Source organism: Asterias rubens, chromosome 4 (genome assembly GCF_902459465.1).
Source record: "Asterias rubens chromosome 4, eAstRub1.3, whole genome shotgun sequence".
NCBI classification, from domain to species: domain Eukaryota; kingdom Metazoa; phylum Echinodermata; class Asteroidea; order Forcipulatida; family Asteriidae; genus Asterias; species Asterias rubens.
In genome coordinates, this window is record NC_047065.1 from 9,303,840 (window position 1) to 9,323,938 (window position 20,099).

The 20,099-nt window shown below is 38.8% G+C and overlaps 1 protein-coding gene across 2 annotated transcripts in view; it reads left to right on the forward strand.

Moving 5' to 3' along the window:
* Positions 1-3,933: 3,933 nt before the first annotated feature.
* The window catches only part of LOC117289396 (chloride channel protein C-like), a 176,917-nt gene continuing 160,751 nt past the window's right edge, over positions 3,934-20,099 (forward strand). For both annotated transcript variants that reach the window (XM_033770501.1, XM_033770502.1), the window contains exons 1-2: positions 3,934-4,099; positions 17,832-18,091. In XM_033770501.1, the coding sequence (XP_033626392.1) occupies positions 17,871-18,091 (221 nt within the window). In that variant the 5' untranslated portion in view covers positions 3,934-4,099; positions 17,832-17,870. The remainder of the gene's footprint in view (positions 4,100-17,831; positions 18,092-20,099) is intronic.

Sequence of the window (20,099 nt, forward strand, 5' to 3'; positions counted from 1 at the left end):
TGAGTATACAGTGCTAACAGTAACACACATCGGTGTATGGGTAAAAAAAAAATAATAATAATATTCTTTATCCCTGATGCAAATTTAACATCTATTAAGATACTGGTAGAATGAAACGGGTTGTGTGAAACAAGCATCAAAAGTCCTAGGGATAGACATAGATCTGGATGAAACTGGCAAAGAAAAGGTCCTATCTAAACCAGTCAAAATTAACATCGAACAAATGGTGCGGTAGGCGATGGCAGTCACTTTGATGCAAAACAATGATCAGCCCATACGTTAATTACATTCATTACTTTCCGTTAAGATGTTGTTTAATTGATTCCCTTGTGGTTAATTATTTTGTTTAATTTTATTTATCTAAATAATTGTCAGTAGTTAATTATTATGTTTTTTTTGTTTTGTGTAATGCTTGTAATGTAAACACTGTTTCCTCCATGTAGGACCATTAAAAATGAATTGAAATCAAATTGAATTGAATTTCTGTTTATAGCAAGCTCCCAAGCTTGTACAGATAAAATCCACATTAATAACATTTCATAACAAATGAAATTCAGCGCAGGCAACATTGTAACAAATTGGATGCAATGAATTGGGATTAAACTCCACCGGGGGGAAAAATAAGGGAGCAAACAAAACTAATTGGGGGACATAATCCACATTATTAGCATTACCAGAAGAGAAAAGTGTGGTTTTCTTTTATGGTGCTAGCTAGTTATGATGGATGAAACTGAGATTATTTCAGCGCAAACAACATTGTAACAAAAATTTGATGTAAACAAAAATAACTGGGAGGCATTTGCTCTCCCCCTTTCATATTTCATGGAACTTTCCCTCAAACTGTCAAATATGGGAAACATGTTTTATAGATCAGAGTAATTTAAATTGGTCAAAGGCACTGGGCAGAGACAAGAAACCATGTTGAAGTAGGTTAAAAACAAAATGTTATATTTATACGATGACCAACATCTCCCCACACGTTTCGCGGTGTACTCCTATGTAGTGAAGTAGAAACTATAATATTGAGTGTTGACAATCTATTTTCAAATACATTTGCGATGACCAACAGAGATTGTTATCATCATGGGTTGTGTACTTCTGGACAAAGGGAAGAAACTATGTTGCCAATTTTTATCTAAAAGTACAATGACCAAAAAGGGTTAATCTCACCCAACCTCGTTCCCAGGGGTGATCGATCTCACCACGCCATTTTTTCCCAGCATGCCTTGCTCGATCATAGAGGTATCGCTACGGCATTTGCTCATGGTAGCTGAGTTGTTTGCTGGACCTCACCATACTCCTGCGCTGAGGGAAGAAACTATGTTAAAGTGTTTAAGCAACTTGGTTTTGTTTGAATAATATGACCGAAGTGTAAATCTCACAATGGGTGTCCATGTGCACTCCTGGTCAAAGGGAAGAACTATGACGATGTTATAAAGGTCTATTAATAAATTCCCCAGACAGTTTCTCCATTTTGATTGGTTCAGAAGACTGTCACATGGGGGTGTTTAAACGGATGATAAAACCGCAGCCAGAAGTGTTTAAACATGGGCGGAAACGCGAGCTTGCACCTGTGCTTATAAGACAGTTTATTCATTCCTTTTGGTTGAGAGCAACAGCTGGAACACCTGTGTCACATCACGCGATACGTGCACGCCAATCTCCTTACAAGGAGTTTTTACCAGAGGGCCTAACAGAGTGTTTAGCAAAATGCTAAGCAAATTGTTGTGCTTAGCAGCTCTATGAAATTGGGCCCATCTGTTAAACTTACCGGGTCGGTAATATAACTAACCGGGCCGGTAGGTTAACAATAGCAGTACAGACCCAAAAGTCCAATGCGAACATAGACTTGACTCTTGACCAAGCCCTTTTGCAGAAATGCTACGGAAGCCGGATAGTGCTAGGAGATAAACGTGACATCCGCCGGATAATAAGGGCACTATCAGGCTTCCGTAGAATGCAAGCATCACTAAACAATAGTTTTCTAGCACCGACCGTGACGGAATTTGGACTAGCCATGGTGCAAGACGTTCTTGTTGAGTTAGTAAAACCCATTGGGCTATATATATTGACTAGAGCGCTAACTTGCTCTGCGTTTTGAAGCCAATTGGGCGCAGACATGTTTGATGTGTTGCGTGACTACGGAATGATTTTTAATTTTTAAGAACACACATTGCCGCGTTTTTTTTACATTCGGCGTGTGCGCTTACGTACGCGACTGCCCATTCGCGTACGTTCGCACTACGAAAACCGTAAATTGACGTACTAAAAAAAAGTATACGCGCCTTTTAAACATGACGCACATGACGCTCGCAGTTTGTCGTACAAAATTTCAACATTTTGTATTGGTTTGTACATAAACATGGATGCGCCCACACAGCTTCAAAACCTTAGTGCGTGTACATTGGGGTGTTACTGTTAGCGCTCTAGTCAATATATATAGCTCTATGGTAAAACCATAAACCATACACTCAACACACTACACACACATCGTGACTAAACCGCCGATAGAGGGTGTCCTCTGGAACCGCGAAATCCGTTGTTGTGGGTGTGCGATGGGTGCACCCTAGTAAATGACAGATTTCAGGGCCAAAACTTTCAGGGATTGTTGAAATGACCCATGCCATTGTATCATGGGGTTACCTAACTCACAATTTCAGGTGGTTTGGGTGAGCCAGGCCCCGACAAAATGGTCCTATTTTTCGTTCACAAGACACCTTTCCCATGGCTGCTTCTGTGTTTCTAAGAAATCACCTCTAAGACGTTTTTTTTCCATTGCGACTGCCGTATAGCTAGTTAGCTCGGGGGACCCCGGACTAGCTACCCACATAAAATAATATAAAAACTGAAGTTTGCATGCACTAATATTGTCGTTCGTACCACGAACTGACTTAACTCGTTCACTGTTTTAAAAAACGTGTTCGGAGAAAATCACGATTGAAGTTGCACTACTTACCAACTTGATTGTATTATTTTATGATGAAAACAAAGCTGAATACTTTATTCATACAGAACTATCAATGTGTTTTCATCCCTAAAACTATTTTAATAAGCAATTAATTCCTAAACAGATAGGTCACTTCGTGAAAATGAAAATTTCATTTTTGCCTGCAGCGTGCTGTGTACAAACCAATGTGTAATAGAGACCTATCGAGATCGGTCACATAGGATTTGAGGCATTGCATGGAGGTATCAATGTATGTTGGGTTTGCGGTAACACCATGTGTGTATCTACTTGCCAGGTAGAGTTTGTTTTTAGAGAACTGTCTTGCTTTATTCTACTGCCGCGGAGTAGATAATCGGAGGTTCGGGAGACTTCTCAGTTCTGAAAAGAACTTTCCTGCTTTTTAACTATTACCAGGGCAGATGGTATAGAAATAGACTGGACTACTACTAGAGCTTATAGGATCATAATTAACTGTACTGCCGCGGAGTCAGTTCTGAATTGGTCTCAACGTTTCGACTAGCTTGCTCTAGTCATAGTCAGGAGACCGGTCACTTTGTGAAAATACTACGCTCCCCAGTTAGTACGAAAATTTTCACTTAGCGCATAGTTTAACCATTGAGCGCGCGACGTATCTAGATAAGTCACTTTGTGAAAAGACAAAATGGCACTATCTATAGCGATGCGTCGTTCTTACTAATTAGTGTAATTACAAAACTATTACATATAAGGCACTGAAACTTGCTGATAATGTTAACAGCATTGAGTTTGTCAATAATTTGTTGTAAAAAAAAATGCAAAAATGTGTGATTTGAGTCAGTTAGGTCAGTTCGTGGTACGACCGACGATATACTGGCAAACTACCCAGTGAAGTCTAGATTATAAGAGCCGCCTCTTATTTAGTATCTTTAGAGCCGTCCAGTAAACTAAATCATACCATGGCGGGCGCACTTTGTCGATTTACAATTTCGCGTAGTACATACCAAAGATCGTATACGCGGCGCTATACGATCTTTGGTACATGATACTATACACTATATATCAAGCACCATATAGTCTATGTACAGTGTACTATACTAAGACTAGACTATAGGATTGCGGCTCAGAATTATTCGCGGTGGCCACGGAGGAGGAGCTTGGAAAATCTGGGCTCTGGTAAGGTTTTTCCCTTTTTCTTTAAAACATATCGTCAAGTTTTTCATTAGATATGAAATAATTCTAATTTACCTCAATGAGATATCCGTTTTTAAGTTTTACTTTTGTAAAAATGAGTGAAAAACTGGTGGCGCCAACATGCCTACTGCTACTCTACCATGTCTACGGTACGGAAAGTTACCCCATTCATCCAAACCATTGCCAGATTGCCTGGTATTTTGAGTTATGAACTGTTGCATAGACTTAGAGGATCAAGTTTGTGTTCTTATAATTTGTGTAATGATTTTTGAAAGAAGTAAAAATCGGGCAAGTTGTACGTGCTGGACCATTTCGCCCCGATGTGTGCACAGATTCTCGATCTCGTAATCCTCCGGACCCTCCTCCATTTATCGCAACTTATTACACGGGTCCTACTACTTGCCGCCAACTCGCCGTCAACTCACTTGTGCTGTCAACTCGCCGTCAACTCATCAAATATACATTTAAAATCCACAAACGAAGCATAGGACTGTAAAGGGATAACTTTCCGTATGGCGCCACCACTTTTTCACTCATCTTTACAAAAAGGGATATCTCATTGAGGTAAATTAGATACTATATATATTATTTCATATCGAGTGAAAAAGTGGTGGCGCCATATATATGGAAACTTTTCCCTCGTGAATTTTTTTTCTCGAAGCAGCAAAACCGTCGGCCGCCATCTTACTTCTTCACATGGATTAGTCTTGGCCCAAGGTGTCAATGATTGGTACTTTTTTTTATCAACACAAAGTCGTTTTTGTGAATGAAATTTTACCAAAAACCCTGAGAAATATGTAGTTTAGCCCAGCCAGGGCCAGACTTAACACTTCCGTGCCCCATTTAAAAAAGAAATCATGTAAATTTAATGGGTTGACGGCACGAAAATGAGTTGACGGCGAGTTGACGAGTTGACTGCAGTAGTAAGACCGCAACTACACTACTACAGAGCTATGGTACTGGCTGTTTGCGCAAATTTCAATTCTCGCGCCAACTTCGGCTTGGAGTCGGCTTAACGCGCAAACCGACGCAAATTTCAGTCTTTGTGCAAAATCGATGCTGTCAAAACAATTTTTTAACACCATCTTTTGCTGCATTTAATCGTAGGGTCATACTCATAATATAGGCCCAAGGTGATGTCAAAACCATGACTGCTCGAAGCGAAGCTGAGGGCATAAATAGCCATAGTTTTGACATCACCTTGCTTGGGCCGGCTGTGCCCAGATTTAATATTAAGTAGCCGATATTTCTTTTATTATATATCGAACAAAGATTCTTCTGAATCTAATCAACAACACTACCTAAAGGTCGTCTGCGAAGAAGGTCGCGCTGTGACACGGAACGCTAGTCGTATACATATCATAAGAGTTGCGTTATTTTCAGGGCGGGCATAGTATTAATATAATACACATATTGACTGGCAAGAAGGTATACGTCTATTCCCACGAGGGACTTTGAGTGACCAGAAGAGCGACCTATTTCTAGAGGTCGAAGGCCGATGGAAATAGGCCCCTCTTCTGGTCACTCACAGGCCCGAGGGGGAATAGACGTGACACTAGTTACCGAATTACGCCAGTCAATATGTGTTTTATAACACAGCTCTGTCTTAAATGTCAAATAAGAACAGAAAAAGGAGTTTTGTTGTTGTTGTTCACGGTTCAAGTCAAGAGAGGGTGCTGTTACCGCAGGCACTATATTCAAAGACTATTGCCCGCTCTGGTACTATTCCCGCTAAACACGCGCGCGATCACTAGCCTATACTAGTTCATCCCACGTGACCGTGTTTCAGCCAACCAGAATACAGAACGAGGAAGAGGTGTGTTATAATAGTAATTCTATACCTCACATATAGAATCCTCTAATCTGATTGGTTAAAAAGGGAGTCATGGAAATAGCTATGCCCGCTTTTTCTTTCAAGATGACGTCATATTGACTATGCCCGGGGCATAGTCAATCGACTATGCCCGCCCTGGAAATAATGGATCAGTCTCAACACACTGTATTCCTACATGTAGGTCGCGCATGTGTGTGTATGCGTTGTGTGTACATTCGTCGTGTCACGGCGCGAACTACATGAACTATAGCTGTGACCTTTTTTTTCGCAGACGACCTTTCAACGTAGTTTGTTGGAAATTTGGTTGTTTGTGTTCATGTCAAACTCGCAACGTAAAATGGCTGAAGCAAGATTTCATCTCGTTGACAACCACATGAAATCAATCACATGTTTCTGTTGACGTTGACTGATGTTGGATTTTAACTGTTATCCCAGTTGGATTGGTATATTTTTTACCCGTGTTGGATTTTAACTGTTACCAACATTGTTGGTATCTTCATGCGAAATGAAAGACATGATTTTGGTAAGTTATTAGTTACACTTTTTTTCTGGGGCTCTGCAGTGCCACTCATGCCCTACCCACAATGCATTTTTCCAAAGGACATGCTGAAAACTAACACATGTTGTACAATATGTATGTGCCATTCCAATCTGTCTCTTCCAGTTGCATCATTTGTACAGAGTCTTAATGTCAACATATGAAATAAAATAAAGAAAAGCAACATTTCTGAGAATGTTGAGTAGAAAAGTGAAGTAATGGCATTGAAATAATTTACGGTCCCCAAATTGTGGACATACCACTGCCTAGGGCTGAAAAAGAAAACCAGAATGTTATGGTGTGGCGTGTCATGGCCGGGCGGTTAAGAGCACCGGATTCAAGCTCTGCTGTTTGATCAGCAGAGTGTGGGTTCGAATCCCGGTCGTGACACTTGCTACATAAAATTGGGGAGGTAGTGCTTTCTGCTCTACCGGCCAGACTTCGGACTGATGATACCCAAGCCTACATCCGTATGGGCTGTAAAAGGGGTAACCCTGTTTCAGCCCTAGGAGTAGGTGGTAACGGCCTCTGGACAAAAATAATTGTAGCCCACACCTTGAAGTGGCCTTCAGGCAAATACAAGGATTTCAACAAGACAGAAAAATCTCCCAAAAGAGAAACTGAAAGCAAAATGCTGATGTCCTCTTGCCACCATTTTCCTTGAAAAAGAAGAAACATGATAAAATGCTGCCTTACAAATCAGGGTAGCAATGCATGGTCAGTGGTGTGTGGGGTAATTGCAGTCCAGGTAAAATCAAGGAGATGGGTGATCAAAAAGATTTTTTTGTGTTGTAATAGAATACACTTTTTACGTCACAAAACAAATTGTTTGTTGCATTGAGGAACATGTGATAACCAACAAGCCATTTTAAATTCACAGACTACTTTTTAAAAGAATAACCCAAACTTTGAATTTTCAGGGACAATATGTTTACATGGGTAAGTCACTATAAATTTGCAATTTCATTTTTGTTCAATTACATCCTCGGCAAGATACATTATTTAACATTTTATGTTTAATGCACAATAAAGTTGTTCAGTAAGTTGCTCCGCCCCATTGCATGTTGACCAATCACAACGCAACGAAGGTCCGACAATTAAGGTCCAACATGCGTGTGCGTATCTTGGCGCGCGCGACAGAGTTGTACAGAAAGGCATTGGAGAGCACACGTGTTCTTGCTCACACGTGCGTCGTGAGCGGAGCCTACTGGATCGGTCTATTAATGACCGTAATTTGACACCCGATGACATCACAGTAACAAAAATGTGTTTTTATACTAATAAATTTATTAAGGTACACGATGGTCCAAACCAATGCCTTCAAACTAATTCTCTATTAGCACTACGTTTACCCTCCGTTTAGGATTCCCATTTCAAGGCAGTCTTCACATAGCCGTGATTGCACAATTATAGCACAATTTGCCAACTAGCCATTGGTGTTTTTTTTTTCCCGAGTTAAGACCGAGTCACACTGCAGCGATAAAGAAAACGATAACGATCACGACGCACGGAGAACGCATTGTATTGGTTGAATTGCTCCACGCAGAATACGCACACGCCCATTCAACCAATAGAATACATTCCCTTTGCGTCGTTATCGTTATTATCTTTCTTGTTATCGCTGCAGTGGGACTGGGCCTTTAGTCGTTAATTGGCTTGTAAAAAATTGTAATTCTAGTTTTGTAATAATTTGTGTTTAAAAACACATTGTGTTTTGTAATTGAACATGCCTTGTTGTGTTCTTATCTGTCAAGTGTAGCTATCAACTTGCGTTGAGCTTCATACAAGGAACTTGTATTTTTTATCTTCAACGCGGTAAGCTGTTTAAGCTGTGTTTTATAATATTTATTATAAAATTGGGTTGTAACGTAGTTACGATTCTGAATTTTGCACATTGTGCGAAATTACTGTAATGGCGGACTGTCCACAGGGTACTTCCTCGTCCTCGGACAAGGTTACACCCATCATACGAGGTATGGAAAAGGACAAAAAGCGCCAGAGAGAACCCAAAACCAGCAGCCTTGGTGGTGAAGTTACACCATCAAAACGACAAAAAAACATCTGATATGAATCCCGGTAGCGGTGTTACCGCTCCAGAAGGGAAGCAACCGTCTCAAATGTCAACCGTTTTGAACATGTTGGTTCAAATTAAAGAAAATCAGGATAAACTGGGTGCAAATAGAAGAGAGTTTTGAGTATTCTGAAGGACCCGTGGAGGTTCAAGAACTAGAGTTGAGTAATCAGACACAACCTCAAATTGACATGCATGTGAATAATGATGATAAACCGTCAACTAGCGCAGAGAAATCTGATAAACCGGTTGAAGTTGGGAGTGAGTCTGCAAAAACTGAGACAGTGAACATTTTCAAAAATATGACTGAGAAATTCACCAATAAGGAACGTTGTGACAAAGCTGTTGACAAAGATTTGGCTGACATGGTGAATGGTTTGTTCAGAGATGCAATCCCTGATGATAAATACAATGAGCTCGTCAAGAAATACAATAAACCTGAAAATTGTGTTTTGCTCACCAGTGTACGTGTAAACCAGCTGGTTTGGGACATTTTTCGACCGGAGTCACGGTCTTTGAATGTTAAATTCCAAGCAATTCAGGCATCCCTCGTGAAAGGGTCCACAGCTATTACGCAACTAGTTGAACAACTAGCCCATGCGACAACAGACAAAGCCGAATCTGGGAACACACAACAAAAGCTACTCGATTTGAGTACTGATGCGTTGGCATTGTTCGGAAACGCACACCGACTTCTAAATCTCAGAAGGCGTGACTGCGTGAGGTCAGACTTAAAGCAAGATTACTTGCATTTATGTTCCACTACTGTGCCTTTTACTGACTATTTGTTTGGGGACGATGTCTCTAAAACAGTTAAAGATATTCAAGAAGTAAACAGAGCAGGTCAGAAGATAAATACATCTTGGTCACGAGGTGGTAGTAGCCGTGGTAGAAATCAAGCTCGAGGCATGAGATTCAGAGGACGAGGTCGTGGCTATTTTTCGCAAGCCATACCAAGGGCACAATACTTCGATAGATGGTGCAAAAAACTTTCAGAAGTACCCCAGAACGCAGACGAGAAGTCAGCAAAGCCAGAAGTACCACAAAACTGCAGAGTCTACAGCCATGCTGTAAGTACTTCAGTTAAAATAGAGGCATTTGAAGCAGGTAGACTGAAACATTTTGTAAGAAATTGGCGAGAAATAATGTCAGATGTCAATATAATTGACATAGCTGCACATGCCCATAATGAGTTTATTGACAAAGTAAACTACCTTGGCAAAATATCGGTAGTATTTCAGAACGAAATGTTATCAATTTGGAAATAACAAAATTGCTGGATAAAAGGGTGATTGTTAAGTCGCATCACTGCCCAGGGGAGTTTATATCTTCTATATCTTTGATATTTACTCGACCCAAAAAGGAGGGCACATCCAGAATGATACTTAACCTGAAAGGTTTTAATGAGCATGTGAAATGCCATCATTTTATGATGGATACCTTTGAAACGGTTGTAAGACTTATTACACCAAATTTGTCATGGCGGCAGTGGATCTTAAAGACGCTTGTTACACAGTTCCTTTAGCAGAGGAGCATCAAAAATATCTCAAGTTTATGTGGAATAATACTTTGTTTCAGTATACATGCTTACCAAACGGGCTAGCCTCGGCCCCTAGAATGTTTAGCAAATTATTGAAGCCTATGTTTGCCACGTTACGTGAACAAGGACATATCATTTTAGGCTATATTGATGATTGCCTTTTACTTGGTAACACTAAAGATGAGTGTGTCATGAATGTTAATGAGACATTGACAGTAGCTAACCGACTTGGATTTATACACCATCCATTAAAGTCAGTCTTGCAACCATGCCAAAAACTTTCCTTTCTTGGGTTTTCTATAGATTCTGTTGCGATGACAGTTACTCTAACCACAAACAAAGTTGATAAACTTATTGAGGAATGCAAGGCGCTACGTCGTTCAGATATGATGCATACGATCAGTGGCTAAAGTCATTGGACTATTGATATCCAGCCTTCCGGTTGTAGAATACGGACCTTTGTTTTATATGTCTCTCGAAATGGCAAAAGTGGATGCATTGATAGAACACTGGCAATTATGACACATTCATGAAAATTACACCAGGAATGAAAGATTTGAGTTGGTGGATTGAAAATCTTCCTCGGTAAAATCGAGACATAACAAAAGGAATTGCAGAGATGTCTTTATCATCTGATGCCTCAAAGGTTGGGGAGGCATTTGTGGAAAGTTGAAGTGCGGGGGAAGGTCGACGCCTAACCAAGCTAGTCTACATATTAATGCACTAGAACTTAGAGCAGCTTTCTTTGCATTGACTGCATTGACTGCCCAGAAAAAGGTCAAACATGTCAAGTTGCTTATGGAAAATAGCACAGTACATGTAGTGACATATAATCACATGGGTGGTGTCAAATCCAGAACATGTAACGATATTGCCAAAATCATTTGGCTTTGGGCAAGAACAAAAGGAATTTGGTTAACGGCAAGTTACTTGCCAGGAACACTGAACTTTGAAGCTGATCATGAATCAAGGGTATTTAATGATCGTACTGAATGGCAATTAGGTAAAGTTGTGTTTTCAATGATCACTGGTATGTTGGGACTCCCAGACATTGATCTTTTCGCCACACGACTAAATAAACAATTAACCAAGTTTGTCTCATGGCGACCTGATCCTGATGCTTTATATATACACTGTAGATGCCTTTACGTTAGATTGGCACTCATGGTATTTTTTATACTTTCCCTCCATTCAGTGTTCTTGGGAAAACACTGCAGAAGGTGGCATTGGATCAAGCAACAGGCATCATAATAGCCCCGATTTGGACAAAACAGCCATGGTTTGCTCAAATATTGCAAATGTTGGTGAGCCACCATCAATTCTACTGCCAATGAAAGCAACGTTGCTTCAGCTCCCAGGGACGGCCCAACTACATCCACTGAGGACAAAACTTAGATTGATGGCTTGCCTGGTTTCAGGCAATTGCTTGAAAAGTAGAACATTTCTGGAGCAACAGCCGACATTATCATGTCATCATGGAGGGAAAGCACCCACAAACAGTACTGTTCATATGCTGAAAGATGGCTGCAGTTTTGTTCTGAGATCAAAGCAAATCTGTTGCATCCAAATGTAAGCCAGGTGCTTAACTTCCTCATTAAACTGTATCACACAGGAATTGGACACAGTGCACTGAACACAGCTCGATCTGCAGTATCAGCATTATGCTCAACAAATGACGGTGTACATGTACCTCTAGGCACTCATCCGCTAGTACGGCGTTTCATGAAGGGTGTCTTTAATTTAAGACCAACAAAACCTCGCTACAGTGTGACATGGGACGTCAACAAGGTTCTTGACTTTATTAGGTCATCTTTACCGGTAGAAGTGCTACCTTTGAAAGAACTAACTTTGAAATTTGTTTTGTTAATTGCTTTAACTACAGCGGCCAGAAGCCAAACTTTGAGTTTATTGAGATTGTCAAATATGACGGTAACCGAGGATGGATTTAGATTTGATTTTGATCAACTGCTTAAGCAAAGCAGACCGGGGTATGTTACTCCAACTATTAACTTAAAGGCTTACACGCCAGACATTTAACTGTGTGTGTGTTACTTTGACTGAATATTTAGCTCGCACTAAACCTTTGCGAGGGGATGTTGAACAGTTATTAATTAGCTATGTTAAACCATACAAATCAGTATGTAGATCGACTATCAGTAGATGGATTAAAGATGTAATGAGGCTGTCAGGAATAGATACTGATATATTTAAATCACACAGTGTGCGAGCAGCAACTACATGTACTTCTAAAGCTAAGCAGAGCTTAGTTCCAATTGATCTTATTTTGAAGACAGCAGGATGGTCTTCCCAAAGTACGTTTGCCAAGTTCTATGACAGGGCCATACAGACGGATGTTTCCTTTGCTGAAGAGGTGTTAAAGTATTGAATTAATTTACAAGAGGTTTCAGCTCATAGTATTGACTGATGTTCATGTACAATGTACTTCTATGCATTTTCAAGTATTAAATGACATTGAATACTGAACTCTGAACTCTCTCACACATCTTTGCTAAAAAGTCTCATTGGTCACTGAAGTGTGGAATGATGACATAATAGAATCTCAAAATTAAACGAAACTAGAAGTTGAAGTTTGATGGAGATTATGAAGTCATCATGAACACGAAGGATCACACCCTCCCTGTATACCCTCCCTGTATACCCTCCCTGTGTTAAGTTTGGTGGGTTTTATGTAAGATGTGTTCGCTCGGCTTTAAAATCTGAAGCTACTGGTACGTGGTGCAATCTCATGTGATCCCTTTGTGTTCATGACGACTACATAGAATCTTCATCAAACTTCAACTTCTTGTTTTGTTTAATTTTGAGATTATGTTGTTGTGAATAGTTGTAAGCCACACAACTGGTTCACCAAACAGGTAGAGCACTGTTTATACTTCCTGCTAATGCGAATCAAGTTTTCAAGTCAAGGTGCTGTTTTCGCAGCGAAAGTTTTGCAGGAGTTGAGTACAAGTCAACTAAAGCAAATTATTTGGTGCGAATTTGTGTTGTCAAAATTTGTAGCATTCACATTAGCAGGAATTAATAAATACCTTGGACAGTTTTCAGTATATGATTGGTCAAAACCGATCGCGAGGAGATGTATTATCGGATGATTAAGGACCGGCTTTGGAAAACAGCGAATAAATGGCCCCTAAACCAGCATACATTGTGTACAAATAGTTGGGCTTTGCACTGTATCGCATGTTTATTTATCATAGTTTCATAGCAACTTCGAACACATGCACGTACGCGCTGAAAATGTATCAATTTTGATGTAACAGGTGCACGTGTATAAACTCATTTGTCCATATGGTCTTGTTTACAGCGACATGCTACATGGAAGCTGAGCTCATACGCACGATTTAACGCACAAACAGCTATCGTCATATCATTTACCTCCTTTGACCCCAGTGAAGGCGCTGAACAGACCATTCTTTTAAAGAGTCAGTGGTCTCAAAATATTAATACTGTGATTAATGCACGAAAGAGAGGGGAACCTTTGAATACTAAAATGTGGCCCCTGATTATGTCTGGAAGTATCACCATGAGAAAATCACAAAATGACAATTTTATCCGTTTATTTCGTTAAAAAGTCCTCGCACTGTTAGAACTGTGTATGTAGAACCTCCTAAAGAGTGGAACGTACACCAAAGATCGTGCTGCGCGAGAACAAAATCAAGATCGTTTTATTTTCTAGGAAAGAAGCTTCTCATGAGCTAAAAATTTGATAAAAAAAGAACATGCTGTACTGATCATTTTAATGTAGGTACATAATTCTTATTGTTAAAAAAAAAGTAAAAGGTTCGTTTAATAATATTGATTTCGTTGAGGTCCCGGGGGATTCGAACCACAGATCACCTGGGTAATAGCACCCGCGGTTAACCGTGGCCCCATCGGATCTTCAACACAGATGGAGTGATTTAATTCATTATATAATAAGTGTATACATTTAATCAAAATAATTTCAAGATGATGTGACATATAAAATTACTTCATTTTGCACAACTTCAATACCCAAAGAATCAACATATATATGAAAGAAAGTTGAAAATCGGACGTTTATTTCGGGAGATATGGTGGTAACAAGATTGCCTAATTCAATATTCATGTCATTGTAACTTAGCTAATTGATAAAGAAACTAGAGGTACATGTACAGTTTTTGTTTACTACAAAAACAAGGTGTTCGTGGTGAGTGAGTGAATGAATTGGTGACAACATTTACCTCATCAATCCAATGACTGGTTAAGGAGTTATGATTTGTTTACAAATTAAACACCAACTTCCGGTTTGCATCGAATAAAAGGTCAAATAGGGGTTACTTTTTATGTAGCGCGTGATAAGTTTATTAAGACCTTTTAAATGATGGATGGGTTGTAAAAATCCAATATTTGGTTTAGAAGTTATGATTTTTTCAAATATAAAGTTTCAACTTCCGTTTTGAACCGGAAGGTACTGTCAAATGAGGTCACACGTGGTAGCGTTGGTGATGTCTTTTGAGTTCTTTCTTTTGAGTTCTTTCTTTTGACGTATAGATGATAAAAATCAAATCATGTGGTTTAGGATTTTTTTATTTTTCAAACATTATATATCAGTTTCCAACTTTAACTGGAAGTCAAGGTCAAACAGGGTCGCATATTGTATAGCACGTGATAAGTCTATTAAGACCTTTCAGATGATGCATAGATTGAAAAAATCCAATGTATGGTTCAGATGTTATGATTTTTTTCAAATATTAAACATCCGGTTTGAACCGGAAGACAATTTTGTCAGGTCACAAATTATAGCGTTAGTAATGTTTTTCAAAGCCTTATCTGACGACGTTCAGATAATAAACAACTAATTTCTGGTTCTGGGGTAATATTTTTTCAAATAATTAACTGCATCTTCCTGTTTAACTGGAGGTCAAGGTTTAATAGTCAATGTTGTGTATCGTTTCTTAAGTTGTTACATACCTACCCAATGACGTATAAATATATAAAAAATCAAATGTGTGGTTGTGAAATTATTTTTCTTTGACCAATTATTTTCAACCTCTGGTTTGAACAAGAAGCCAAGTTTAAACTGATTTCATTTGTGTAGATCCTGACTAGTTCATTAAAACCTTTCAGCTGATGTATGACTTGTAAACATTTTATAATTATGTGATGGACTATCTGAAGGTGTATAATGTATCTTATAACATCAATGCATATGTATTCCTACTTGTAGTTTTGGTGCGAGACGTTGTTCATTATTACTCAACTATTGCGATTCACCGCGATTCACTCAGCGCTCGATGTTACTAAAAACGTTACAGCGCCCTCTTTCGCTGGACTAAAGAGAGCACTTTTGGGAATTCCCGCGCTTGCACTGCATAGCGTACATAGCGTGCCTTGTTGATCAAAATGGGGTAAACGCGTGGGTCAACAGGTGCTTTGACGTCCCTTTTCGACTGATGTAAAGGTCCAAATTTTGTTATTTCTGTGCAAAAGATTGAGCGGGATTGCTGTTTTACAATCTGAAACAAAAATTACGTTGAAATGATCAGTAGTTTTAAAAACATGAATACGATAAGATTTTATGAAATTTTCAAATTTTGTTTTGCACTAGAAGTATTAAAAATATTTTACGTGTTCTGTGAAGCATTTGTCCAACTTTTAATGATCTATCCGATGATGTGTAGATTGTCAAAATCCGAATCATAGTTTTTGAGTTATGATTTTTACAAATATTAAACTTTGATCTAACGTAATTCAATTCCCGATGACGTCATAATGACGTAATTAAGTATGTGTTGTCTTGATACTGAGGTTCAACTAACTGTTGAGTTTCAACATTCTGCTCAATCTCAATCTTGAGTTATTCCGTAGAAAAGCTCGAAAGTTGTTTTTTGACGAAAAAAACCCGAAGGTGAACTTCGACCCAGGGTAACGACCCGGATGCTAAGGTTGTACGATTTTGGCGTTAACTTTTCAAATGTTGCCCCAGTCTTGGTCTATCAAATGCGAAAACTTTGAACATCATGGCTTTCATATTCGTTGAGATACAGCAAAACGAAAATGGTCCCTTTTCAACTTTAAAAACCCTGTAATTTGACACCTAATGACGTCATCATGACGTAATGAAAACTGTGCAGTCTTCGTATTGAGGTTCAATTGTCTGGTGAGTTTCAAGGTTCAGTTTGGCTTGAATCTTGAGTTATGCTGTAGATAAGAGTTGACGGTGAAGAAGAAGGAAGATGGAGAAGAAAAAAAAACAGAGCAATAACAATAGGTGTTCGTGCATCAGCACGAACACCTAATTAAACAACACCAAGTTGAGTAATTAAGTTGCGTACTAAGCTTCGATTCAAAAAAGGACTCAAGTCTGTCATTTCTACCGTTTCTAAGATTACGGCTATAAGAAAAATTGGCGATGATAAAAGAAAAAACACCCTTGTTGGACGAATTTGTGTGCTTTCAGATAAGAATAAAAGACGTCTAGCTAGAAGTCTTTTATTATTTTAGTGAGAAATTACCTCTTTCTCAAAAACTACGTTACTTCAGAGGGAGTCGTTTCCCACAATGTTTTATACTATCAACAGCTCTCCAATGCTTGTTACCAAGTCAGTTTTTAAGTTAATATTTGTTTTGCGTAATTACCAAACATGTACATGTACCTCCCCTTTAAGAGCCTCTGCCTTTAAGAATGTACCAAATTAGGGGGGGGGGGGGTGTGATTCATGTTCTCAGATCTTCCAAAAAATTAGAGTGATACCATCATACCAAACAAATAAATCAAAAATATTAGTTTGCTGACGCTTTCGGTTTTGGAGTTATCAGTAATATTGGTGGGCTAACATGATCCCGATTGTTTTTCCATTGAAATCTGTTTAGGAACACTCAACTTAACCAAATACAAGAAAACGTTGATGGGATCTTGTTGGCACAGATACTTACAGTGATGAGAAAAGTGAATATTGTGCCAATTCTAGGCCAAAATGTGTGGAATGCCAATACTTAGAAAAACTTTAAAAAAATCTTTTGACATGCAAATTGCAGAGTCCCAAGATTCTTTTTTCATTTGTCATTAGATGAAAACTGTTCCAACACCCGGTTGCCATTAAAAAAATTGATGTTGGCGCGCGAGGTTATGGAGATGCGAAAACGCAATATATTGGTAAAATTTTAACTTTGACCTCTATTATCTCTCTGCGCCAACGACATCCCACGCACTTTGCACTTAAATTTGTTTTAGGGATGCAAGCTCTTTCATGTGAACTTGTTTAATTCATGGGATCTTATAGGCGCATTGGAGTTATAAGGCGTTGAAAATGGCACGAGGGCGCTGTTCGTCAAAGGTTCAGTTTCGCGTAACATGACGCGCCAGCAAGATCCCAATTAAAAAAAAAAAACCTTTGTTATAAGCCCAACTGGAGGTTTTAAAAAATATTTTACTTTTGTTGGGACGAGCTTGGCGCACATTTTTGTGTTTACGGGAAATTTACTATTCGTTTCACAAGGGCTTTTTGGCCAAAACTTTGATAACTGATAACTATAAACCCGAAAGCGTCAGCAAACTAGTATTTGGGATCTATTCATCTATGATGAAGTATCACTCTAATTTTTTAGAAAAAGATCTGAGAACCCATGAATCGCCATGAATTTTTTTGGGTCGTATTGATTGCTTCCCTACTGTTTACATAAAATACATATCTTTGATGTATTTGTTCAATCTATTATAAATTTCGATGGTGTCTTTGGTTGAAATTATAGGAAGTACGACTCTATGAGAAGTATTCAGGCTGCTCAACAATGCACACAAACGTCTCCCGTCATGCTGATTACACAGAGGGGGTACATCCAACTGATGATAAGAATGGTTTTTTTGCTAAAGGACGAGATTTTGAAAGCAGATACATAAACCATCAATACACAGAACAAGAGAAGAAAGTTCTTGCCAGTTATGAAAGTGTTGACTATCTGCCTCCACACAGTCAGGTCTATCTAAATTGGCTTAGACAGCAGCCAAAAAGGTATTTACACCAAAGCTTTTATTGTTTAAATTTTAAACTTAGGTTGTGGGTTGTATGAATAATACACTGAATCACTGTACCTTGCTTTAGATTTAATTCATTTGCATTGGAACATTTATTTGTGTGTACCAAACTATAAAAGGGTTAAAATTGTGTACTGCTGTCAACTACTAAAGCTTAGTATTGTTAATTATTGCTAAATCAGCAGTAACTCATGTGTACACAGAACATGTTAACTAAAAGAAGTGAAGGTTTACTGTACATGGTCAATTCCACAATAACTAGTGCTACACTTTATGGTGTCCTTTCCAATACTTTACAGGCTCTAGTTATTAAACATATTTGATTTGAATCTTAATGTTTTGTATTTTGAGAGCCAACATCCAAGGCTAGATCCTCATAGTAATTTAACGAGAAAAATAAAAATTGTTGTTTGCAAGGGACAGCTCTGAATATCGGTTACTCGTGCTACAAGCAGAGGACATGCTAAACAATTAGTCATTTTTATTTTGATCGTGTCCTAAAACAAAAACCAATCAAGTCTATTGAATATATGATTAGTAACTATTATGCCTTTAACATGTTTAAGTTAATTATGGTATACCTTTGAAAGATGTGCTGATCTTAGTTTCACATTGACATGCAAAAAACAGTGTAACTTGTGCTACGGTAGGCCTAATTCGTGCTACAGTTTGTCCGGCCATTATCGAAGTACTGTCATTGCATAAAATGTCAAAGTTTCTCAAATTCCTCAGCAACTTGTGAAATAATCAAATGTATCTTTTGTTAAGTACAAATAAACAGATTATAACACATAAACAGTGTACATGTATTTGTACAAAACGTACAAAATGTATGCGGCAGTGACAACACAAAGAAATGTGAAATACATGTTATCATAGTTTGCATTAGGGCGATTCCGCGGTAACACGCGTTACGTTTTAGAGGGTCCTTCATCATTCTCCATTCTCTGGCTGCAAGACTTATTTGATTTTAGTGTTCATCTTTTGTATTTTAAAACCCAAGGTTTCTAAGCTAGATCCCAATAATCAAACAAAAATGAAAGATCAACTGGGTTAGCTGAGAGAGCTCAGTGAAAATCGGTAACACGCGTTACGCTGAATGGAAAGGCCCCAAAAATACCAAACTTTATCTCAACTTTGTCCTTAAATTAACCAGTCTACAACAAATTGGTTTCTATTGTCATCACAAACCTTAAACTGGAAAAATAACAATAATTAAAATGTTACTTTTTTTAGAAAATTGCAAAATTTGTAAAGTCGTACACTTGACTGTCTTTTTATTGTTTCTCATTATTTGTCATTAAAAAATACCTTGGATAGTTTCCAGTCTCTGATTGGTCAAAACCCGATCACGTGGCGATGTATTAACGGATGATAAAAGACCGGCTTAGGAAAATAGCCAATAAGTGGCCCCTAAGCCAGCATACATTGTGTACAATTAGTTTGCACTTTGCACTGTATCGTAGGCTTTTATTCATCTTAGTTTCATTCCTACTTACCGGTAGAGTTGAATTACTAGTCTGAATATTCCCTATGCCGCCAGGCAATATTGCTAAGATGTTACACACAATGGCTTCCTCCACCGTCCTACCCACAATGCCCAATTACATGCTTGCCACGAAGTCGTCCACTTTTCTCTTAGCCACAGTTGGGTGAGGACGTAAATAATTCTGTGTCCAACAGTTTACCGTTTTTTAAAACACCTTTGTATCTTTATTGCTGAGATCTAAAATAAAGACTGAGATTGAAGAAAGTAGAATTGTTGTTTAGTTCAAGTGTTTAAGTGAAAGATCGTTGATTAAATGAGTAGTTCAAGGAAATTAGGGACGGCTCCGACTGTCGGAACTGGGGGGGGGTACGTCCATTCCCCTGGGACAGTCGGAGCTCTCGGAGGGCTGCACCGGTGACACTCCGTCGCCGGGCTCGCAGCCCTTCAACCGGCCCTCGCAGCCTCAGTCGGCTGCGTCGGCTGGGGGACCCACTGA